Source organism: Lepidochelys kempii, chromosome 12 (genome assembly GCF_965140265.1).
Source record: "Lepidochelys kempii isolate rLepKem1 chromosome 12, rLepKem1.hap2, whole genome shotgun sequence".
NCBI lineage: Eukaryota > Metazoa > Chordata > Testudines > Cheloniidae > Lepidochelys > Lepidochelys kempii.
In genome coordinates this window covers 38,919,278-38,943,845 of record NC_133267.1, presented here as the reverse complement: position 1 = coordinate 38,943,845, position 24,568 = coordinate 38,919,278, and the positions used below count along the sequence as shown (strand labels likewise).

The 24,568-nt window shown below is 53.8% G+C and overlaps 1 protein-coding gene across 5 annotated transcripts in view; it reads left to right on the top strand.

Annotated features, from left to right (window-relative positions):
* Positions 1-9,238: 9,238 nt before the first annotated feature.
* PIEZO1 (piezo type mechanosensitive ion channel component 1 (Er blood group)) overlaps positions 9,239-24,568 on the top strand; it is a 113,985-nt gene continuing 98,655 nt past the window's right edge. For 3 of the 5 annotated variants that reach the window (XM_073308187.1, XM_073308188.1, XM_073308186.1), the window contains exon 1: positions 9,242-10,410. In XM_073308187.1, coding sequence (XP_073164288.1) covers positions 10,347-10,410 — 64 coding nt within the window. In that variant the 5' untranslated portion in view covers positions 9,242-10,346. Of the gene's footprint in view, positions 10,411-24,568 lie in introns of all 5 variants that reach the window. The other 2 variants (XM_073308191.1, XM_073308189.1) reach the window with 2 other exon arrangements.

Genomic DNA, 24,568 nt, shown 5'->3' with positions numbered 1-24,568 from the left:
TTGTGAAGAGATCAGGCATTCCTGCCACAGAGGCCACCCAGCCTCCAGCCCCTTCCCCAGCTCCCCACACCCTGTGGAGGGGCAGGCCGCCGTGGGTTCTAGAGGAGATGGTGCTGGGCTTCGGTGTCTGAGACCTCTTCCCTCTGGGCATGGTACGCTGGGGGAACAGACCAGGGACCGTGTATCCAGTCCCTGTCCTACTTAAAAAGCCGGGTGTCTTCTGCTGCCAGGTGCCAGGGAGATTCAGGCTCTTTCAAAGGCTAATATCTTCAGTGGCCTCCAGGGCGTGGGTTTGTACCTTGCACCAGTGGGATGCTGGCACATGGCCAGGGTTTCTGGGGCTACTAGAATACAAGTAAAAATAATCATAATTAGTAATAGAGATCAATTAATGAATTGTATAATTAAGCATAAAAGGCTGTTTGTCGATGGGCCCGTTAGGAGTTCATCATAAGGTTGGGGGTGACCCTGAGGCTGCGAGACCTTCAGGCACTGGGGAAAGAATGCCCAGAGAGGCTGCTGACACACGCCGCTTCGGCTTCTTCCCCCTCCACCAGCATATATCCCTCCAGCCCAGTGCTTCCCTCCAAGCTTATCAGAGTTTCCAGCATGTCTGTTAGCAAACAGATGTGGGTTTCCAGTCAACACACGGATACACTTTAGACTTGGCTTTTTAATGGCTTGTCAGCATTACTAGTTCTTTTTGCTTCATACTCCAACCCTGAGTTAAAGTTGTTGACTTAAAACTTGATTCCCCTCCATGATTTGACATGTCATAACAGCTCTGACCTACTCACATTTTGCTGTTTTGCCCAAACATCCCATAGCAATTTAACAATATCCATTAATAAACCTCACAATATCCTTGTGATATTTTGTTTTCTTTTTTACAGATTGGGAAACAGGCACAGAGGCATTAAAGGCCAACATTTTCTGTCTAAAGTTAGGTTTCAGAGTAGCAGCCGTGTTAATCTGTATCCGCAAAAAGAAAAGGAGGACTTGTGGCACCTTAGAGACTAACCAATTTATTTGAGCATAAGCTTTCGTGAGCTACAGCTCACTTCATTGGATGCATTCAGTGGAAAATGCAGTGGGGAGATTTATATACACAGAGAACATGAAACAATGGGTGTTACCATACACACTGTAAGGAGAGTGATCAGGTAAGGTGAGCTATTACCAGCAGGAGAGTGGGGAGGGTGGGGACAGATGGCGGGGCGGGGGGCCTGGGGGAACACGACCTTTTGTAGTGATAATCAAGGAGGGCCATTTTCAGCAGTTGATAAGGAACAGTGGTGGGGGGAGGAAGGGGGGGAATAAACATGGGGAAATAGTTTTACTTTGTGTAATGACCCATCCACTCCCAGTCTCTATTCAAGCCTAATTTAAGTTTGCAAATTAATTCCAATTCAGCAGTCTCTCACTGGAGTCTGGTTTTGAAGTTTTTTTGTTGAAGAACCTAAATTCATATTTATGCACCTAAATAATTTATGCAACCTGGTTTTCAAAAGCAATGAGCTCTCACAACTCCATTAACTTCAATTAACAAGAAGGCCACGTTTATGTCATGGAAGTCACAGGATGTGTGTGACTTCCAGAGACCTCTGTGACATTCTCTCCATCAGCCCCAAGAGCTGCAGGACTCTGGAGCTGGCAGCCAGCAGGGCCCTGGCAGGGTTCCAACGACAGGCGACAGCAGAGACAGGAGGCCCCCTGCAAGGTTCCAGCAACGGGCGACAGCCTCACTTGGGGGGGGCACCTCGGGTGAGCACCTGGGGGTGTCCCATTTTCTCCTGCAGATCCCAGCCACGGGGGGCAGAGGGGGAACCCCGCAGCTCAGAAACCATGGAGCCACAATGGCAAAAGTCACACACAGGTCACGGCTTCTGTGAATTTTTGTTTATTGCCTGTGACCTGTGTGTGACTTTTACTAAAAATAACCGTGACAAAATCTTAGCCTTAATTAACAATCCTCCAAGGGGTCCTCGAGTAAATAACAGAAGTCAAGTCCTGTGATTTCTAATGCAAAACAACAAAATCCAAGAACAAATCCCTATATTAACAACAAAACTCTTTTGTTTTGATTTATAATCATGCAGAACACAAAAAAGATACTGGCACGTTTTCCTTTGTCAATCATCTTTAAGGTTAATTAATCCATTCAAATTCCCTAGCTAGAGCAATGTCCATCAAATCTCTGGTGAAGGTCTGACTACCTGTTGGACCTAACTATGAGTCCAAAGATGCAAGGGCCAAGATGGCTAAAGACCTTACTATGGTTTCAGAATCTAATAAATTTATTTGAGCATAAGCTTTCGTGAGCTACAGCTCACTAGTCTCTAAGGTGCCACAAGTCCTCCTTTTCTTTTTGCGGATACAGACTAACACGGCTGCTACTCTGAAACCTGTCAGAATTTAATGTAACTATTAACGCCCCTCGGAGAGCTCATGGGCAGTTACCTTACAGTTCAGCCCAGAATTCTGCACGGACAACTGGCAACCAGCGCAAGGGGCTGAGAGCCCTGTGTGTGGGTAACACCTTGCAGACTTCAGAGACAGAAGATGGACACATCTGGGGCACAGTTGTTTCCACATCCACATAGCTTTGATCTGCTTCCAGGTTTGTGTCAAGGTGAAGCCAAATCTGGGACGCAGCTGCTTCCACGTCCAGCTGAGCTTGAGCCTTTAGGAAAGTCCTGCTGTGAGCAGGGGGTTGGACTAGATGACCTCCTGAGGTCCCTTCCAACCCTGATATTCTATGATTCTATGAAAGAAGCCCCTGATGCAGCTGGCAGTTTAGTGTTCTGCAAACACATACAAGTCACGGCAACCCTTTGGAGAACACCCTTCCTCCCAAGGGATCCCAAAGCACTTCACAAACATGGAAATATAAACGCCTCTGGGATATAAGATGGCAACCAGCCAGCTCACTGCACAGCCGCAGGGGAAGGGAAAGTTTGAGGTTGACGACACTGAGGCAGAGTTTATGGGTTCTTAGTCCAGGACTAGGAGCCAGCAGCTCCTGGGGCACCTGGTCCTAATCCTGGCTCTGAAATCATCTCTTACTGCAGCCATGGGCAGTCACTGCTCATCTGGCAAATGGGAATAATGTTACTGACCCACCACCCAGGGGATTAGTTTGATTGCGCTAGTGCCCTAATTTAGCTAGGTGGTGTACAATCCCTGTCCTGAAGAGCTTATGTTCTAAAGGTTATTGTCAATCAAAATACTATAGCCCCAGCTAATAATGGATATGCTGTGTATCTGTGTGGAGGATATGCCCCTTAAACGAATGCAAGCCAGGAAAGGCTGAGTTAAGGTTGTATGGATCTGATCTCACTTTCAATTACTTCAGTTGGCTTTGGATCAGGCCCCAAATGAACTTGGCATGCGGGTATATTCTCTAGGGGTCAGGACTCCTGGGTTCTATTCCTGATCCTTCCACTTACTCCTTGTATTATTCTCTGATTCCCTCGCTGTAAAATGGAGACGATGCTTTCCGAGTTCTCCAGGAGGATGGGAAGTTGAAATGTGTGAAAAGCACATTTGGATGGAAGGTGCTAAAAACAAAGGGAGTACCACCTTTTCCTGGAACACCTGCATCGGCTCAATACACAGTGTGTCAGGCTGGACTCATTTGCTGCTGAAGTCCTGCCGTGTCTGGTTTTTGTGGGTTTGTTTCAGGCTCTGGACATTTAGTTAATGCAGAGCTCTGTGGCTGAATGCTGAAGAATGCTTTACCTTCAGTGAATACGTCTGGAGACCAGCCTTACCAGAATCAATAGCAAACCTGCAGTGCCCAGGCTGTAAGTGAAATGAGCTTTGATGTGTGACTAGAATTGGAATCTTTGTTCCGCTCTAATGACATCTGACAGCATTTAGGCCAACTGAAGCCATCTCCGGATTCTCTAGGAACACTCTGACGGGGGGCTGGGTTTGTTTGATTAGATCCGTGCACAGCACAGGTATTTCAAGCCTGTGTGGCTAGTAAGTTAGGCTCCCTTACCTTCCCTTAGGGCACAATCCTGCTGCTATTGCATTCACTGGCAAAACTCCAGTTCACTCTCATGGGTGTATGATTGGGCCCTAGTAGAGCAGCATTTGCTCCTCCCTCCCCCATCATAAGTTATGCATGTTCTAATTTGCAGTGGAGCTGGGATGTTCCAAACCACATTATTTCAATAGCAGCTAGAGCCTCACTGCAGGTTAGAGTTTACCACAATTGAATTGGAGGATCTGGCTGAGACAGCCAAGGTCAAGGCAAGGTTGCCCCCAGAATTGAGTAAGTGGCAGCTTTGGATTTTTGTTGGGAGGTTTTTGTGTTCTTTTTTTCTCTCTTATCTACTCCTGTCCATGCCCTCAACTGAAACATCAGACACTGGGGCTCAGTAGAGTTTGGTTAATTAATTGCTTGGTGCAGAGTTGGAAGTTAGCTAGAGAAACCATGCAAAAAGCTAGTTACAACCCAGGTACCTTTAAAAATAAAATTTAAAAGAGTGTAATCAACTTGCAGGAAACCGTGGGAAACAAGCTATCTGGGATGACAATTGGATGCCATTTTATTTAACATGGACAAATGTACTGCGAACCAAGTAATGTAAAGAATTTCATGCCTGTTATTTCCTGTTACAGTGTCTGGAACACCATTTATCATTACTGTAATTTGAAATTAATAAAACAAATCCGTTCTGTCCCATCTGGAAGGGGGACAGGAAAGTGTATTCTACTTTAAACTGGAGCATTTATTTGCATGTATACATCAATGTGGACTTGTCTCAGCACGCAAATGTTAAGCATCATATACTGGCCGCAGTCTGCATGCTCAAGTCCCAGGGAGGTTAGTGGGAGCTCTGCATGTCAGCTGAGGACAGTATATTATAATTGGTTTCAGAGTAGCAGCCGTGTTAGTCTGTATTCGCAAAAAGAAAAGGAGTACTTGTGGCACCTTAGAGACTAACCAATGCATCCGATGAAGTGAGCTGTAGCTCACGAAAGCTCATGCTCAAATAAATTGGTTAGTCTCTAAGGTGCCACTAGTACTCCTTTTCTTTTTATATTATAATAATACTTAACATTTATACACAGCTTTTCGTCATCAAAGCTGTTTACAGACATGGCTAACTACATGGCACTAAATGAAGCACTCAACCTCAATTGGATTTACTATCTTAGTTATGATAGGCAAACAGAAACCACATTATCATTTTGACCACAAATGTCCTTACCCTCTACCTGCCTGCTGTAAAATGAGAAGTTGGCATCTGAGCACTTCAGTTCAGCCCTGATCCTGCAATGGGATGCATGCAGGTGGACCCAGGCAGAGATGCATCAAAGCCAGGGCAGCTGGGCCTCCTTCAACAGTTAGATGCTCAAGAAAGGGCAGGGCTGTGTCCTCAGGGTGGGGTAGGGAAGTCATTTCAGGGGGAAGGTCTGCAAAGGCTAGTATTATACTCGGCCTAAACATCCTATACACCAGGGTGAAATCCTGGCCGACTGGGGAGTTTTGCTATTGATTCCAATAGGGCCAAAATTTCACTGCAGGCTTTGTGTACTGGCTGGGTTATTTGATGGCTGTCCCAAACAGCTGAGGATGGCCTGAGAGCTCAGGCCCACCGCCCACTAAATACATGGTCTCCATGCTGAGACTGACAACCAGGGTCTGGTGTGACAGAGTGGGAATTTTCTGTAATATTATGAGTCTTGTTTGTGCCTCAGTTCCACCGCCCCCAATGTGCTGCATTGTTGCCCAGCGGTGGAAGGGGAATTGTTTGCTCTCAGGGAAGGCTGAGACACATAGGTGTGGGTGTCACCTACCTAGTTGTCTGGGCCTCAGTTCCCATATGAATGGAGGATCTCAGAAAACAATGGCAAATCCAATCATCAGGACATTGACACCTGGCAACCAATGACCCAGAGGGATCTGGACTTCCCTGCCTCTCCTGGGGGAAGCTGAACAGTCTCTAGCTCCAGATCAAAGGACTGGAGAGGTGTGAGAGTTGGCTGCTGGAAGGAAAAGAAGGAGGCGGTGAGAGGGAGAGACAAAGCTTGAACCAAGGGGTTCACTACAGGTTGGCTGGGCTCTGGGCTAACCAGAATGGACTATGCTTTAACCTTCATTTGTGTATGCTACCCTAAGGACTTCCTATGCTGTCTACCAGTTAATGAGTAACCCTACTGTTTTGACCGCTATCACCAGTTGTCACGGGGACTCTGGAGCTGCTCCCTACGAAACCAGGCAGGACTCTGGGGAAGTCTCCTCTCTGGGAGCAGACTGTCTGCAGGGCAAGAAGCTCACATGGCTTTCACCTTCCTGGGTCTGACCTCGGAGCAGTCAGCATCCTCTCTGCCCCTCCGTGCGCTTCCCACAGCGAGTCTGCCCAGGCGGGGTCCTGGGGAAGCCAGAGGGTCCTGCCCTCCAACTTTGCAGTCAGACATGACTGTCAGCCAGCCAGTAAAACTGAAGGTTTATTAGACAACAGGAACATGGTCTAAAACAGAGCTTGTAGGTGCAGAAAACAGGACCCCTCAGCTGGGTCCACTTTGGGGGGCAATGAGCCAGACAACAACGTCTGCACTTCACTCCATGTCCCCAGCCAGTCCCAAACTGAAACTCTCTCCAGCCCCTCCTCCTCTGGGCTTTGTCCCTTTCCTAGCCAGGAGGTCACCTGATTTATTTGTTCTCCAACCCTTTAGCTCTCACCTTGCAGGGGGGAAGGGCCCAGGCCATCAGTTGCCAGGAAACAGGGTGTCGGCCATTCTCTGTGTCCAGACCCCTGCACACACCTGCCCTCTAGGGCTCTGCAACGATCATACACCCTTATCCCACCCCCTAGATACTTAAGAACTGCACTGGGGAAACTGAGGCACCCCCACACTATTCAGAGGAAACATTAAGAACAGTCCCACTTCGAGACCGAACTGAGCGGGGTCACTTTAGCTGGTGACCTGGGGAAGTTTGAACCCACCAACATTCGCTGTGTGAGTGTCACTGCAAATGTGCACGGAGCTCACAATGTGAAGCAGGCATGCTGAAGGCTCAGAGGTCCAGTCTAAGGAGCTGGTGAAGATGTTCGTCTTTCCTCAGAGGAAGAGTGAGACACCCAGGGGGTCTGGCACACTGAAGAGTTTCCTCCTAGAGGGTGTTCCAAAGCTGGAGCCGTAGCACCGATACTGTGAACATAAGAACGACCATACTGGGTCAGAGCAAAGGTCCATCCAGCCCAGTATCCTGTCTACCCACAGTGGCCAATGCCAGAGGGAGTGAACCTAACAGGCAATGATCTAGTGATCTCTCCCCTGCCATCCATCTCCACTCTCCGACAAACAGAGGCGAGGGACACCATACCTTACCCATCCTGGCTAATGGACTTAACCTCCATGAACTTATCCAGTTCTCTTTAAAACCCTTTTATAGTCCTAGCTTTCACAACCTCCTCAGGCAAGGAGTTCCACAGGTTGACTGTGCGCTGAGTGAAGAAGAACTTCCTTTTTGTGGATCCAGGACGGTTGGTGCCACGATATTAGAGAGACAAGGTGGGTGAGGTAATATTTTTTATTGGACCAACTTCTGTTGGTGAGAGAGACAAGCTTTCAAGCTTACCCAGAACTCTTCTTCAGCTCTGCCAAAGGTTCTCAGAGCATCACAGCTAAATACAAGGTGGAACAGATTGGTTAACGACATATTTAAAGGGACCATTCAAGGTGAAATGGCTCATTAATACCCCTGCAGTCACAGGAGAAATTAAAAAAAGGGGGGGGGGGTTAGTGGGTTACAGATTGTTGTAATAAGCCATAAATCCAGTGTCTTTATTAAGACCATGGCTTTTGCTATCTAGCAGAGTTATTAATTTAAAAGCTTCCAGGCTCATCTTTTGAAGGTGTTTGCGCAGGTTTCCTTTGAGGATGAGAACTGAGAGGTCAGATATGGAGTGATCATTCTGTAAAAAGGGTTTGCCCATAGGGTGTTTTTGTCTTTTATCATTTTCCCATGTGAGTTCATGACAGTGTAGTGACTGTCTGGTTTCACCCACCTAGTTGCTATTGGGGCACTTAGTGCACTGGATGAGGTACAGCACATTTTGTGATCGGCATGGGTAGGACCCATGCATTTTGAAAGGTGTGTTGTGGGGGGTTTGATCACTGCAGCGGAGGAGATATGTCTGCAGGTTTTGCATCTGTTGTAAGTTGGATACAATACTGGGATTGGTCCCCTAGCCTTATCCCTGCTTCTTACCAGGTCCTGAAAACCCTGTCCACAGAAAAGTTTTCAACTAGCAATAATCACACCTTAGTCTGAACTTCATCTACGATACTGCCCTGTTCGTCTGGCAGTGCACTGAGTTGGTGTGTCCTGGTCTGTATGGCTCTTGCTTTTGAGGATGAGCTTAGTGTGGTTAGGGGTTGTTCAAAGGCCAGAAGAGGGGGTATGGGAAAGATTTCTTTCAGGATGTGGTCTCCATTGAGTTATGGGTTATAATTGTTTAATAATACCCCAGATGGGTTCCAGTGTGGTGTGGTAGGTGACAGCTAGGGATATGCAGCCAAAGGTGGTTGTTCCCCCTGTCCCCCCCATTGAAGGTTCTTTTGGAGTATTTGGGTGGCCCATTCCATGCTGCAATCTACATCTCTGGGGAAGTGTCTCTGTTTGGTGAAGGTGGTTTTTAAGCATTGTAAGTTGTGTATCTCGGACTTTCTCCTGGGAGCATATTCTGTGGTATCTGAGGGTTGGCTGGAGATAACCGATTTCTTGGTGTGTTTGGGGTGGCTACTGGATCTGCAAAGGTTTGTGTGGTGACCGGTTGTCTCTAGGGTTCCAACACTGGAGCTGACCAGGGTGCCCTGGAAGTTGGTGGGGGTGCGGGAGGGGGAGTTTGATGGATGGGTGCTGATTGTTGAAGTTGTGGTGGAAAGGGTGGAAGGCAGGTGAGCTCTGGCTAAGGCTTCTGGCTCCTGGCATATGGCTCTGGTTCCTCTGGCAGGGGGAGAGGTGATTTGCTGTTAATTTGCACAAGGCACCTCTCAGGTTGGTTTCTCCTTTTCTAAAGGGCAGCAGAGACCGAGGCTGTGATCCGCTCGCACTTCAACAATAAGAGGAGTCTCCCAGAGCTTCCCCTCCACTAACTGCACAGCCCCAACCCCCCTGAGCCCCCCAGCCCGCAGTCTCCTCCTTGCGCAAGGCAGCCCCAAATACAGCAGCGGGCGCGCACTCTCCTGGCAGAGCCCCGCCAGCCCTGTCTCTTTTCCGACCGGGCAGGGGCCACCCCAGGCAGGAAGGACGCCACAGGGTGGGTGCTGGGTGCCCCCCAGCGCTGCGGAGTGTCGCGGGCTGCCCGGCGCTAAGAGGAGCAAGCGTGGTACCGGCGCTAGGTGGTGCTGGCTCCCCGGCTGAGCGCGGCGGCTGCCCGGGGACGGGCAGGGAGTGGGACCCGCTGGCGCAGGCCGGGGAGGCCACAGCAAAGCGCAAGTTGGACGCAAAGCGCCTTGTGGCCGCAGCTTGCACACGTGCTGCGGGGATGGGGTCGGGATCCGAGGCCAGCCAGGACCCCCGGAGCCAGGCCCGCGGCAAGGAGGGCTGCGCCTCGGGAGGGCGAGAGCGAGCAGCCTGCCCCTGCCCCGCCCCGGGCGGCAGAGCTGCCAGCGGGCCGGACCCACACGTGGGGGGAGCCCCTTGCTCCGGGCTCGTGGGCACTACGAGCAGAAGCCGGGCCCGGGGGGCAGCTGTCGCTTCCCCATGAGCCCTCCGCGCCAGGACAGCGAGGCCTCCCGCCCGCGCAGCGCCTCCCCCGGGCAGGCTGTGAGCCCGGCCGGCCCGGCCCAGCCCAGCCCAGCCCATGGGGGCTGAAGGGAAGCGGCCCGGGGCTGGGCAGGGAGGAGACCGCGCCTATAAAGACCCGTGGGAGAGCAGCCGGGCCCAGCCCGCCGAGCTCGGCCCCCGGATAAATCCACCTTCTTCCTTCCCCCGCATCAGACTTTCCACTGGAGCGCCGGGGCCAGGCTGCTCGGGTTACACACGAGCCTGCGCGGGGCAGCGCGGGAAGGGGGCTCCGCGATGCCGCGCTGTTCCGCCCCCCGCAGCTGGGAGCGGGCTCGGAGCGGGCCCCGCTGATCTGCCCGGAGCGGAGTTCCCGCAGGAGCGGGGCCAGCCCGCCGCGCCCGGGCCCGAGACTTTCCCCGCGGGAGCTGCCCGGCACCAAGGGACGATTGCGCGCGGAGCCCGCCGGGGCTTGCCCAGCGCCATGCGCTGCGGGCGGCCCCTGGGCTCAGCCTGACCGCGGGGCTGGCTGCGGGCACCCACGGGGAGTCTGGGCTCTTTCTGCCCCCCACCCCCGCCGAAGTCGCGGGGCGGGATGGAGCCGCGGGCGCTGTGTGGGGCGCTGTACTGGCTGCTGCTGCCTCTCTCGCTCCTGGCCGGTGAGTAAGGAACTGCCCCCCTCCCTCCCGGTTTGTCAGAGCCCGCTGGGGGGGCCCGCTGGGGGTCCAGGCGAGGCCGGGTGGGTCGGGAGTTCCCTCGGGAGGCTCGCGTAGTGGAGAGCCTAGGGAAAGTCCGAGCCCCCTGCTGCCAGGAGAGGGCTGCTTGCCGCGCGCGGAGGCTGGATTTGGGGGGGTTGGATGTGTGATGGTGCGGTGCGGTTGTTTGTTTTTTAAGACGTGGCTGGCGACCCTTCCAGCCCCCGTGTATGTCGCGCTGGGACGGGAGGAATCGCCAGCGTAGCGTGGAGAAACTTTGTGTCCGCTCCGGGCTCTTGGGCTTCCCCCGTCCCTTTGCAGAGCGGAGAGCTACGCGTTCCGCGCGGCCGGCGGGCGATCCCGCGTGGGAAGCGCGCTGCGACTCACCAGCACGCGTGGGGGAGCGAGCTCGAGAAGGAGACCGGACTGGGGCAGAGCCCCCTGGGCACTCGACCTGTAGGATGAACTGGCCAGTCACTGCACGCAGCACGTGTTCTGCCAGGGCTGGGTCCGCTCTCTGAGCAGCGCGGGCATGTCCATGGGGGGAACGGAGGAGCAGGAGAGAAACAGGGGGCAAGGCCGACCCATGGGGGGAAGGAGGGGGGGTGTCACTCTATATAAAAACCACAGATCAGTCTCAGCTTTTCTTTTCCCCACCCACCAGTCCCTGAATTGCTTAATTTTGACGCTAAGTACATCCCCAGCAGCAAGAAGAAAAGGAGGACTCGTGGCACCTTAGAGACTAACCAATTTATTTGAGCATGAGCTTTCCTGAGCTACAGCTCACTTCATGGGATGCATAAAGTGGAAAGTACAGTGGGGAGATTTTATATATACATACAGACCATGAAAAAATATCATTTGGCAAGGAAGATGATGTCTGTCTGTATCTGTACAAGTTCTTTCATGAAGTGGATCGATTTCCACTCCATACAGCTAAATGCAGTGCCTTGCATAAGGACAGGTTTAATGTCCCTGCCCATAGGGGCACCACCTACCCATATGGGGCACCACCTCTCCAGCTTTCCTCTTCATTTCAACCATCTTTCTTCCTGCCAGATGAGACCTTAAGAAAAGATCCCCCCCGCCCCATCCCCACCCTTCTGGCTGCACCCCCACCCTTCTAGTTGGAAGGCACTGGGCAGGAACCCAGTCATGTTCCTGTCTTAGCCTGAAGGGCCCTTGTTTAGTGACCCGAGGTGCTCCCAGGGGTGAGAGGTTAGCATAGATCAGTGGTTCTCAGCCAAGGGTCCGTGTACCCACCCGGGGGTATGCAGAGAGTCTTCCAGCAGATTCATTGACTCATCGAGATATTTGCCTGGTTTTACAACAGTCTACATAAAATGCACTAGTGGAGTCAGTACTAACTAAAATTTCATGCAGTGACTTGTATACACTGCTCTAGATGCTATACGCTGAAATGTGAGTACGTTTATATTCCAATTGATTTAGCTTCTAATTATGTGGTAAAAGTCAGCAATTTTTCAGTAACCGTGTTCTATGACCTTTTTGTATTTTTGTGTCTGATTCTGCAAGCAAGCAGTTTTTAAGTGAGGTGAAAGTTGGGGTGCACAAGACAACTCTGATTCCTGAAAGGGGTACAGTAGTCTGGAAAAGTTGAGAGCCACTGGCATAGAGGATGGAACATGGGTGTCCACATGGCAGTGCTGGCTAGGTTGTGTGTATTTATATTCCTATGTATGGTCTCTCTAAAGCTGCCTACCGGGCACCTATGTACTATGGCAATCAGTGGCATGCAAACACTCACAATAGTATATCATCTTTTGAAGAGTAACTGGCTTGTCTATCACCACTGGTGTGCATGGCACATTCAAGACATGTAAGAAACCATGGTCCCTACCCTGAACAGCATGTCTGAAGAACAAATTTGTATCAAAGCCCTGAATGCTTAGTGTGGGATGAAATCAGGTGTCATACTTTCCAAGATGCTTTGTGTTCATGGCCCGGGTGAACCTGGCTTTCTGCTCTTAGGCACCTGTGGAACTCATTGCCAGGGGATGTTGTGGAGGCCAAAAATGTAACTGGGTTCAGAAAAGAATCCGATAAGTTCATGGAGGACAGGTCCAGCAGTGGCCATTAACCAAGATGATCAGGGACACAACCTCATGCTCTGGGTGTCCCCAAAGCTCTGACTGCCAGATGCTGGGACTGGATGACAGGGGATGGATCACTTGATAATTGACCTGTTCACTCCCTCTGATGCATCTGGTTCTGGCCAGTGCTGGAAGACAGGATACTGGGCTAGATGAACCATTGGTCTGATCCACTGTGGCCGTTCTTATGTTCTGTTGTCCCAAGACACAGGGTTAGGGGGTAGAAAAACAAGCAACTTCTGCCTAGTGCTGCTGGGGGAGTAGCTCTTTTAAATTTTCCCCAGGCAGTAGGGAAATGCATCAAATCAGTGCAGGCCAGCTATTACTAAACATTCGCTTTGCTTGGTTTGCCTTTAGCTAGGTGAATGGGACCACACCTGTTAACAGGACCTTGTCAAGAGGGTTAGGTTTGTAAAAGGAGTCTGCTGTGGTCCCATGGATGGAGTACAGGACTGGGAGTCAGACCTGGCTCCTGAGTCCGTCCTGGAACCACTGTGAGAACTCAGCCTCTGGGCCTCCGATTCCTTAACTATTGAGTGGGGACAGTGATGCTTGTCTGTGAAGTGTTCTGAGAGCGGCGGGGGTAAAGACTAGTGTTTTATTGGAGTTTTATTAGACTAGTGTTTTATTCGTTACCCATCAGATAGCACTGTGCAAGAGGAGTGGAAATGTCTCAGAACAAACAAGCAGCGTATGTGGTAGAATGTCCGCTTCACAAAGCAGTAGTGGTGCAAGAGCCAGGGCCACGCTGTCCTCAGATGAGGGCAACCCAGCTGGGGAAGGAACTTCCGGAGATTAGAATCAAGCAACTGAGCACTCTTGAAAATGCTGCAAATCCTTCCTCTTTGATAAAGCTTTTCTTTAGTAGAATGATCTATTCCACATCAGCCACCCCTCAGCGTAACCTCCCTCTTCTCCTCCCAGCATAACTCGGAAACAGAGAATATCCAGAGATAATAAAGTCCCTAATGTTCTTCATGTGTCATCAATCTATCGTAAGGGGAAGGCACTCGGCTACTATGCTGGTGAGTGGCAGTACAAAACCCTAAGACAGGTGGTTTTAATCATATCAGGTGGTAGTAACAGGTGTTTGTTGGTTTTTTTGAAGTGAGTGTCATTTTTGCAGGAGTTGTTATTCAGAATGATAAAACAGTGAGTGCTACCAAGGCGTGAGTATGTGAAGTAGGAAAAAGTTGTGATGTTGGAGTCTAACTTCTTACTCTTCCTCCCCGGCCTCTGTCTGAAGTCTCTGCATGCATCAAGTCAGCAAGTATTTCAGAAATATTTAAAAAGCAAACTTCTGGTCATCCCTGAGCTGTTTCTGTTAATCCAGAGTTTACTTTTGCAATCTAATTTCCAGAAACTTGTGAGAGAGGGACTGACTGGCGTATAGTGACGCAGGTGGCTGTTAGAAAATCTCGGCAGCGTTTCCAGGAGCTGTGCTAATAGCCTTCAGGGTGCAGTTTTGACTAATTTTGGCTTTTCCCCCTAATCCATTCACTCAGCCCAGAGAAAGTCTCAATCTGTTAATAAGACATTCTGGGTAATTTGTATGCTTGGGGAAAACCCACCTAGGCTGTAGCAACTGGTTTTCAGAGAGGTCAAATCAATGATAAAAGGCTGCTCTCAGACTGTTTTAAGCAATGCACCACCAGCCTGAGCAGTCGTTTGGCTAGTAGTCTGGAAAATATCAGTGTCCTGAGACTTAAAAAACAGAATAAACCTTTTCGATCTGTACTACTCTGTGAAGTACGTTAGTTGACAGTGGACTGTCCGTTTCCCTTTAAACAGACACTAATGAAAAGCCCTGTTGGGTCATCCAGCCCATTGCTCTGCAAATGAAGGATTGCACTCAACAGCTTCCTTGTGTTTTGTCTGGCCAAGTTTAGAGAGAGGCCCAAGCTATGGTGCTTCCACCATTTCCCCAGGGAGATGAGCCACAGCCAAAGACCTCCTCAGATTCTAGTTAGAAACTGGGGGGAGAGGGAAGGGGAGGGAAGGCGGCGTGTGGCTTTCCAACCCAAATTCTGTGGCAAACTGCTGCTTGGAGGGGAAAAGAGAGCGGTTGAGGGGGAAATCTGCCGCTGTGAAAAGCTATAGTGTGACTCTTCTCCAGTAGGTCAAAATTGCTTGACTGCTTCTGCCATCAGCAATGCCACCTCCTCCGATTAATAAACTGAAACTGTTTTGCCATGAGCTGTCAGGCTGCATTTGGGATCACAGCAGGTCAGGATGTGATTTACAGGGATTCGGGTGGCAAAGTGGGCTTTCTTGGCGGTTAGAGAAAATCTGACTAGCTCTTTAGCTGCCCTTTTTACTTTGGGTGACAGAGGCGTTTTTAAAAGTTGCTGACTTCCTATTTGTTCTAGTCTGTGTGTGTCTCTCAAGCAGTGACTCACAGTGACAGAGTGTGCAGGATGTGAGAAGATAATTATAACTCTGCCTGCAAACACCACTACGACAGTGTGCCCATCTGTCTGTTACAAACCCACTTTTCTGGGTGTTAACCACAGCCGCAGGAAGTTGATGTGGAGCATTTCAGGCTGGGAGCAAGGATTTGTTTCCCAAATTTGCTTCATGTTGGTTTGGGCATCTTGGAGACACACATGGTTATAAAATATACAGGGGCATATCCTCACCTGGTGTAAATTGGTGTGGCACTGTTGACTTCTCGTGAGGCCTACTGTCATTTACACCAGTTGAGGTTTTGGCTGGTTAAGTGTGTGTTCACAATGGATATAATCTCTTTCTAAAAGAGACTTCCTCTGCGTGTCCCTGTAGTAGAACAGCAGCTGAGATTTGGACTGAAAGTACATTTTTTGCTGTTCGGTGAGTTTTGACAGCGCCGCGAACCTTGTCAGTTTCACTTTCTGCCTTGGCCTACTGCTGGCAGCATTTACATTCACAGCACTACAGGCAAATGTTTAAAGCCGCAAACCCGGTGTTCTTCGAAATCCTGTAAAATTGCATGACTTCCCCCTGCACGTTAGGTTCTGTAGTTGTTTCTTTGTACTGTACTAGGAACTGAGTTAAGTAGCCACTGTCCCTTTTAGTTAGAAGACTCCTGGGTGTGCTCAAAACTATTTTTCCGAAGTGGAACGTTCAGGTGACCAGCTCCCAGTATGATGTGGGGAAGAATATTGTGAAACACCTGCCGAGTTATTTCCTTCTGAAAAGGGCTATTGCGCACTTCTGTGGTCCTGCGCCCCACTGTGCCTGAGCACTTCGCAAACGTCACTCTGTGAGCTTGGGCAGAACTGTGCATTCTATGGATGGGGAAACTGAGGCACAGAGCAGGGACATCACTTATCCAAATTCACACAGTGAGTCAGTGAAAGAACCATCAATAAAACCAGATGGCCTTACTCCCTTCCTTCCAAAATCCAGAACATAACCCAAGTCCTGCAGCTTCTTTCTGTACAACATCTCTAAAACATAACCCACTCTTCCTCCCCATCCCAGCTGCTTCTCCCTGCCCTAGTCTTCGCCTGTCTTGACCCCGTAATCATCACCTCTCAGGTCTTCGATATTCCTCTCTCCAGTCCATCCATCCGTGGCTGAATCCTCTCCCCTGCCTGTAGTGTCACTTTGCTGCCTCCCTTTTGGGGTGCATGTGAAATGAAAGCCCCATGTTGTCTTTCCAGGCTCCCCATGACACTGCTCATGTTTCTACCCTGGTTTTATTAGGGGTCTCATCCCCATCTCTGTCGTTGCTGCCAGCCTCCGTTCCCCTTCAGTCTCTTCTCACTATTGTCTCTGCTGCCAACAACCTTCCCAAATCTTGTCCTCTTCCTCCCCCACCTCACTTCAGCTACTCCTGAAGCCCCTCTCTGGAAGCACCACATGCGAAAAGAAGCAGGCATCTTCACTGCCAGCCCAGAGTACGTGGCTTAGCTCCAGGCACTGGTCCAGGGCCATAACCTCAGTACTGCTCCTCAAGAACTCCGTGCGCATGTAGCCTGCCCAGACCTTGCCTCGCCTCCTAGTCCCTTTGCTCGGATGCCTCAGTCCCTTCCTCCTCCTGCCCTTTGCCTGTAGACTGTTCCTCTTCTCAGCAGCTTTGGGCAGGGAACTTGTGTATGTGGGAAACACCTGGCCCATTTACAGTGCTACCAGGCTACCCCCTCGGGGGCTGCTTCCTCAGAGCTATTTCCCTCCCTGGTCCCACCCAGCTGTCTCCATTGTGCCAGAGGTTCTCCGGTTGGTCATAGGCAGTAATTGTGAATGGAAGCTCCTAGGCGCACACCCCGCTCCCAGGGCAAGGCTTGGCATGGCTGGGGCCTGTGGCCGGGGCAGGCGTGTGCATTCGGACCTGATCTCATGCCCGCAACAGGGAAGACGGACATGTGGGGATCAGTGTGCCGTGGGTTAAAGCTCTTTGTAGACCAGGCCGTGTGTAGCGTTAGCGGGTGTTCGCTGGTGGAGGTTCCTTGTCTGTACTAGAGTTCTGTTTAACATCATAACTTTAAAGTGATGGAAATAGAACTGCACAGCCCGGAGTACCGGGACCCGAGCAGGCTCCTGACCGTGAGGAACTGGCGCGGAAACTGCCCTCTGTCCACACCAGGATGGCACTAAGACTGGGATAAGGACCCCGCGCCGATGTGACCTGCTCTTGAGAGGCCTCATTTCCCTGGGTTTCAGCCTCTCTCAAGTGTTCTGTGTAATAAGGAGTCCCCCTAACCCCACCTGTTTAATACTGTAACGATAGGGAGTATGTTGAGGGGTTTCTCTCCTGGACAAGCCCAGGCGTTGGGTGCTGGCTGCTGTTCCCCAGCCTCCCTATTTTAGCTTTTATGTTTTTTCCTCCTGAAATAAAGGCTCCACGAAGTCGGCTCCAGCCGATGACTCCGCTGCCGCTTGTCTGGGAGAGTGGGCTGCACGGCCGTCCCTCCTGTGGCTGGGCCCTGGGTTAAATAGAAGAGAAGTAAACCAGCATCAGTGGCTGCGTCTTACGGGCAGGGCCTCAAAAGAAAAATAACTGGTGCTTCCAGCAAAGTGCTGGTCTGCACTGTGTGTGTGTGTGTGCGCACGGTCCCGGTCTGCACGGGGTGTGTGCGCACGGTCCCGGTCTGCACTGTGTGTGTGTGTGTGCGCGCGGTCCCGGTCTGCACTGTGTGTGTGTGTGTGTGCGTGGTCCCGGTCTGCACTGTGTGTGTGTGTGTGCGCGCGGTCCCGGTCTGCACTGTGTGTGTGTGTGTGTGCGTGGTCCCGGTCTGCACGGGGTGTGTGTGTGTGCGCACGGTCCCGGTCTGCACGGTGTGTGTGTGTGTGTGTGTGTGTGCGCACGGTCCCGGTCTGCACGGGGTGTGTGCGCACGGTCCCGGTCTGCACTGTGTGTGTGTGTGTGTGTGCGTGGTCCCGGTCTGCACTGTGTGTGTGTGTGTGTGCGTGGTCCCGGTCTGCACTGTGTGTGTGTGTGTGTGCGTGGTCCCGGTCTGCACGGGGTGTGTGTGTGTGTGCGTGGTCCCGGTCTGCACGGGGTGTGTGCGCACGGTCCCGGTCTGCACTGTGTGTGTGTGTGTGTGCGTGGTCCCGGTCTGCACGGGGTGTGTGCGCACGGTCCCGGTCTGCACTGTGTGTGTGTGTGTGTGCGTGGTCCCGGTCTGCACGGGGTGTGTGGGTGTGTGTGTGTGTGCGGTCCCGGTCTGCACGGGGTGTGTGTGTGTGTGTGTGTGTGCGGTCCCGGTCTGCACAGTGTGTGTGTGTGTGTGTGCGGTCCCGGTCTGCACAGTGTGTGTGTGTGTGTGTGCGGTCCCGGTCTGCACGGGGTGTGTGTGTGTGTGTGGTCCCGGTCTGCACGGTGTGTGTGTGTGTGTGTGTGTGTGTGTGTGCGCGGTCCCGGTCTGCACTGTGTGTGTGTGGTCCCGGTCTGCACGGTGTGTGTGTGTGTGTGTGCGCACGGTCCCGGTCTGCACTGTGTGTGTGTGTGTGTGTGCGCGGTCCCAGTCTGCACGGGGAGTGTGTGTGTGTGTGTGTGCGCGGTCCCGGTCTGCACGGGGAGTGTGTGTGTGTGTGTGCGCGGTCCCGGTCTGCACAGTGTGTGTGTGTGTGTGTGTGTGCGTGTGTGTGCGGTCCCGGTCTGCACGGGGTGTGTGGGTGTGTGCGCGGTCCCGGTCTGCACGGGGTGTGTGTGTGTGTGCGTGTGCGCGGTCCCGGTCTGCACGGGGTGTGTGTGCGCGTGTGTGTGCGGTCCCGGTCTGCACGGGGTGTGTGTGCGTGTGTGTGTGCGGTCCCGGTCTGCACGGGGTGTGTGTGTGTGTGCGTGTGTGCGGTCCCGGTCTGCACGGGGTGTGTGTGCGTGTGTGTGTGCGGTCCCGGTCTGCACGGGGTGTGTGTGTGTGTGCGTGTGTGCGGTCCCGGTCTGCACGGGGTGTGTGTGCGTGTGTGTGTGCGGTCCCAGTCTGCACGGGGTGTGTGTGCGCGTGTGTGTGCGGTCCCGGTCTGCACGGGGTGTGTGTGCGTGTGTGTGTGCGGTCCCAGTCTGCACGGGGTGTGTGTGCGCGTGTGTGTGCGGTCCCGGTCTGCACGGGGTGTGTGTGCGCGTGTGTGTGCGGTCCCAGTCTGCACGGGGTGTGTGTGCGTGTGTGTGTGCGGTCCCGGTCTGCACGGGGTGTGTGTGCGCGTGTGTGTGCGGTCCCAGTCTGCACGGTGTGTGTGTGCGCGTGTGTGCGCGGTCCCGGTCTGCACGGGGTGTGTGTGTGTGTGCGTGTGTGCGGTCCCGGTCTGCACGGGGTGTGTGTGTGCGTGGTCCCGGTCTGCACGGGGTGGTGTGTGTGTGTGCGTGTGTGTGCGGTCCCAGTCTGCACGGTGTGTGTGTGTGTGTGTGTTGGTGTGTGCGCGCGGTCCCGGTTTGCACTGTGTGTGTGTGTGCGTGGTCCCGGTCTGCACGGTGTGTGTGTGCGTGTGTGTGCGGTCCCGGTCTGCACGGGGTGTGTGTGTGTGTGTGTGCGTGTGTGTGCGGTCCCAGTCTGCACTGTGTGTGTGTGTGTGCGTGTGTGCGCGGTCCCGGTCTGCACGGTGTGGGGTGTGTGTGTGTGTGCGTGTGTGTGTGGTCCCGGTCTGCACTGTGTGTGTGTGTGTGTGTGTGTGCGTGTGTGTGTGGTCCCGGTCTGCACGGTGTGTGTGTGTGTGTGTGCGTGTGTGTGCGGTCCCGGTCTGCACGGGGTGTGTGCGTGTGTGTGCGTGTGTGCGGTCCCGGTCTGCACGGGGTGCGTGGGTGTGTGTGTGTGTGTGTGCGGTCCCGGTCTGCACGGGGTGTGTGTGTGTGCGGTCCCGGTCTGCATGGGGTGTGTGGGTGTGTGTGTGTGTGCGCGGTCCCGGTCTGCACGGGGTGTGTGGGTGTGTGTGTGTGTGTGCGGTCCCGGTCTGCACGGGGTGTGTGGGTGTGTGTGTGTGTGTGTGCGGTCCCGGTCTGCACGGTGTGTGTGCGTGTGTGTGCGGTCCCGGTCTGCACGGTGTGTGTGTGTGTGTGTGCGTGTGTGTGCGGTCCCGGTCTGCACGGGGTGTGTGCGTGTGTGTGCGTGTGTGCGGTCCCGGTCTGCACGGGGTGCGTGGGTGTGTGTGTGTGTGTGTGCGGTCCCGGTCTGCACGGGGTGTGTGTGTGTGTGTGCGTGTGTGTGCGGTCCCGGTCTGCACGGGGTGTGTGTGTGTGTGTGCGTGTGTGTGCGGTCCCGGTCTGCACGGGGTGCGTGGGTGTGTGTGTGTGTGTGCGCGGTCCCGGTCTGCACGGGGTGTGTGGGTGTGTGTGTGTGTGTGCGGTCCCGGTCTGCACGGGGTGTGTGGGTGTGTGTGTGTGTGTGTGCGGTCCCGGTCTGCACGGTGTGTGTGCGTGTGTGTGCGGTCCCGGTCTGCACGGGGTGTGTGGGTGTGTGTGTGTGTGTGCGCAGTCCCGGTCTGCACGGGGTGTGTGTGTGTGTGTGTGTGTGTGTGCGGTCCCGGTCTGCACGGGGTGTGTGGGTGTGTGTGTGTGTGTGTGCGGTCCCGGTCTGCACGGGGTGTGTGGGTGTGTGTGTGTGTGTGCGCGGTCCCGGTCTGCACGGGGTGTGTGTGTGTGTGTGTGTGTGTGTGCGGTCCCGGTCTGCACGGGGTGTGTGGGTGTGTGTGTGTGTGTGTGCGGTCCCGGTCTGCACGGGGTGTGTGTGTGTGTGTGCGCGGTCCCGGTCTGCACGGGGTGTGTGGGTGTGTGTGTGCGGTCCCGGTCTGCACGGGGTGTGTGGGTGTGTGTGTGTGTGTGTGCGGTCCCGGTCTGCACGGGGTGTGTGGGGGTGTGTGCGGTCCCGGTCTGCACGGGGTGTGTGGGTGTGTGTGCGTGTGTGCGCGGTCCCGGTCTGCACGGGGTGTGTGTGTGTGTGTGTGTGTGTGTGCGGTCCCGGTCTGCACGGGGTGTGTGGGTGTGGGTGTGGGGTGGCCGTCTGCACAGTGGGCGGTGGGCGGTGTGGGGGGGGTGTATAGCACATGGGCATGTACAAATATGTCCTGTGTGCAGGGTCCTAAACCAGCACAAATTTCCCCGCTCTGGGCCTTGCTTAAGGGCATATGCATGAGCCCACTTGTAGGCCCTCAGCCTTGCACCCTGCACCGCCCTCTCACTAACCCTATCTCTGTGCAACATCTCCCCCCACCCCCAACCGCTTGCAACACTTGCTTCAGTCCTGCCCTGCCCCTCCAGTTTTTGGTTTCACTTTGTTCCCCTCCCACCTCTTCCCAGCCCCTGCTGTCCAGTCCATCCTCCACCCCCCACCCCCCGCCAGTCGCATTGTTTGGCAGCTGCTATACAAACCTGCCTAGGATCAGCCTTGTGAAAAAGCTGCCGTGTAAACAGATTCCAGGGTGGAATGTAAGCGCACCCTGCTGCCATGCTGTGTGGGCCAGTCTCCTCTTCCTTTGGCCTGCTTTCCTCATCGCTGCCTTGGCTTGCAATCCTGGCTGGGGTTTCGAACTGGTCCGGAGCGCTGTGGGGACTGGGAGAGCCGGAGCCGCTCTCAGCCCCGCTCTAGGACTGTACACACGCGTGCTGTTTAGCACTCTGCTCCCGTCAGACACGGCGCGATCAAACGCCGCACGCGTCCGAGGGCTGCCGTGGTAATCGCTTGTAGGGCAATGAGCCGGCTCTGCACGTGTTCGGTCCCCTGCATGGCTCTCTGACTGAGCCCTCTGCAATGTCATTAGGGTATTAGAGATCCAACTTAGACCAGGGGGCCTCTGTATACAGTCACCTGGCTGTATCCTGGCTCTCTTGGGTGGTTAAAACCACGGAAGCATTGATCTCTTTTGCGGGGGAGGGAAGGGGGCTGTTCCACTGATTAATTTACATTGTTTATTTCCAAACGGTCCATGCTGCTGACTGTGTGTCCCAGCCTGCAGGGGAAGTGTGACCCGGGGAGGGCAGCTGCACTGTGTTCAGTTTGCAAGTTTATTCTGTGGCGTGTGGTGGGGTGGGGAGGTTGTTTAAACAACGGGTGTTTAACTTCACTGCAGTGGCGTAAACTGTTGAGACCTGGACAGCGAATGGAAAATATGATGGCAGCTCAGGGAATGTAGCTGTTGGGGGTGGGGAGAACTGGGCAGTAGGTCGAAAGCAGGAATCGGGTAGCTTGTTATCTAGCGTGGGCCTTACCTCTCCACGGGCAGTGTCCAGAAAGGAGTCTAGGCTGGTGACTGCAGCCCTGCTATTCTTGGCCATTGTAAAATGCCCCTGTTGGGATCTGAAGTTTGAGTGAGACTTGCAGATAAGTAACCATTGCTTAGCACTTTGCTTTAATGACACCCCCTGGGAACTTGGCTACGGAAGCTGAAGCAGAGAGAGTGACTTGCCCCCAGGCCACAGCAGGGTTGGTGTCAGCGCTGGGATTAGAACCGAGTTCTTGGTTCCCACTCCTGTCTTCAGCCCATGCTTCTCTCTTGAGTCTTTGTATCTTTCTCCTCTCACTGAGCCCAGTGTTTTGGGTGATGATAAGCTTCTCTCGGCTCAGGAGCGGGCTAGCCTATGGGCTGGGAAGCTTATGCAAAGGGCAATGGAACTCCCATAAATCTCTGAGAATGTTGAGCCGGCCAGTGTGAGTGAATATGGTCCTGCCAGGCCGGGGCAGAAATGCCAAGGTGCAAGAGGAGAGAGATCCAACGTCTGGAACACTTTCCTTTCCTGTCCTTCCAGGGTCTCAGACCCTGAAACCCCAGGGTGCAGGTAATGCTCTGAGATGGTATGGGGCTGTGCAGGCCAGCTGGGCCCTGACACCTACACAACAGAGCTCTGCTCTGGTGGGATCAACGGGGCTGTTTTGGGATCGCAGGGGCTGTTACAAAGAGTTGCGGGTTCACACCCAGGACAGCAGCTGCTTCAGCCCTTCACTGTGAAGCTGCATTCTCAGGGTTCCTCTGCCATTCAGTCCTGCTCAGCCTGGTAGCTGGGTGGGCACAGCAGGGACTGAGATGGCAGCTGCCCTGTACCACACACAGGTCCGACTGAGTTTTCTGCCTGCCTGTGAAAATTGAAGTTTGCAGGCAGATTCCAGCCCCCCAGGTTGGCGCAGACCATGTTGCTCCCAGCACCATCTCCCCTCCGAAGGGGGATCATTTGCGCTTAGCGCAGACTGTTGCCATTCCCCGTGCCTGGCCCCGGTGAGCCCAGACTTCCCAGCCAAGCATGCTCCTTGGGCTTATCCCTGAAAAGCACCCAGCAGGCTCAGCTACTGCAGAATTTATGAGCCCGTCTCTTAAGAGGGGCAAACCTTTGAGACCCCAGTGCCCATATCAGTGCTCAGCTCGCTCCTAAGTCACTTCTCCCTGCATCCCATCGCCAGGCCAGTGGGATCCCTTCTGCTGGCTGGTTTGGGGGCAGGGGCTTGTCCAGACCCCTCGCTGTCTGGGCACCCCAGCTCCTGGACTGGCCTAGCCTCAGGAGTCTGGCCGATGGGGGAGGGGTTTGCATCCCTTTCCCAGCGTGCCAGGGGCTCTGTTCTGGATCTGTGGAGCTGGGCGACTGCACGCTGTTGTATTTCAGTGATCATGAGGTGCTTGTGGGCTGCACTGGTACATAAACCACCCCGCCCCAAACTCCTCACGGGGGTCAGCCATCCACTGTGCAGAGGGGCCTCCAATGGGCAGGGGCTGTGGGGCAGGGAGGGATGTGGTGGGGAAGCATCCCAGATGGAGGGGGAGAGGGAGACCACTGGGGAACAGCAGAGCAGCCAGGGGATGAGAATTGGGGCAGCTGGTTTGAGCGAGCCCTTGGAGCTCTTGGTTGGCTCTGGAGCGGGCTAGGGAGCCGGCGATGATACTGGAGGCTGGAGAAGGAGCCATGGTCCCGTGCAGGCTCTGGCTGCAGGAATGCCATCCTAGGGGGCTAAAGCAGAGTGTCTTCCCACATTGTTTTACTTGATTCTGCCGGTGCTGCGGCCTAAAGGTGTGTCGGACACAGACTGGCCAGGTTGTCAGGACGCTGGGATTTCTCTGTCCCCTTCCGCAGCTCTGGGCTGACACAATGTCCATGCATCCTGGCTCCACATCCCGAGGAGCTGAGGGCTAGGGCATGCTCCAGGGCGCCCCGCCCCTCGTTGCAGCTGAATGCATGGGGGCTGTGTGGCCTAGTGATTGGAGCACAGGACTTAGGAACTGCTGCTGGGGGCTTGTGACCCTTAATGTCTGCAGACAGCTTTGGGATCCTTGGGTGTCAGGGGCTGTGGAAATGCAAATGATTCCTAGGGGCGGCTGCGCCTGCCAGTACAGAGCGCCAGATGGTGCGTTGCACAGAGCCAGAAGCTGGGCTCTCTCCTGTACCCTGCCGTGCACCTGGCGCTCCCTCCCCATTTGACAGGCTCCCACCCTAACCGGAAGGGCTGGTGACGCAGGAAGGAGCCAGGGCCACGTATCCATCCATAATAGCCACGCTCCCCCTTCCTTGCTGCCTGAGCAGCGTCGGTGGCCTGCTCTCCTTCTGGGTGTCTGTCTGTGCCCGGAGCCTGCCTGTCACGCTGGTTCCTGCTGCCTAGACATCCCCTTTGTGTCAC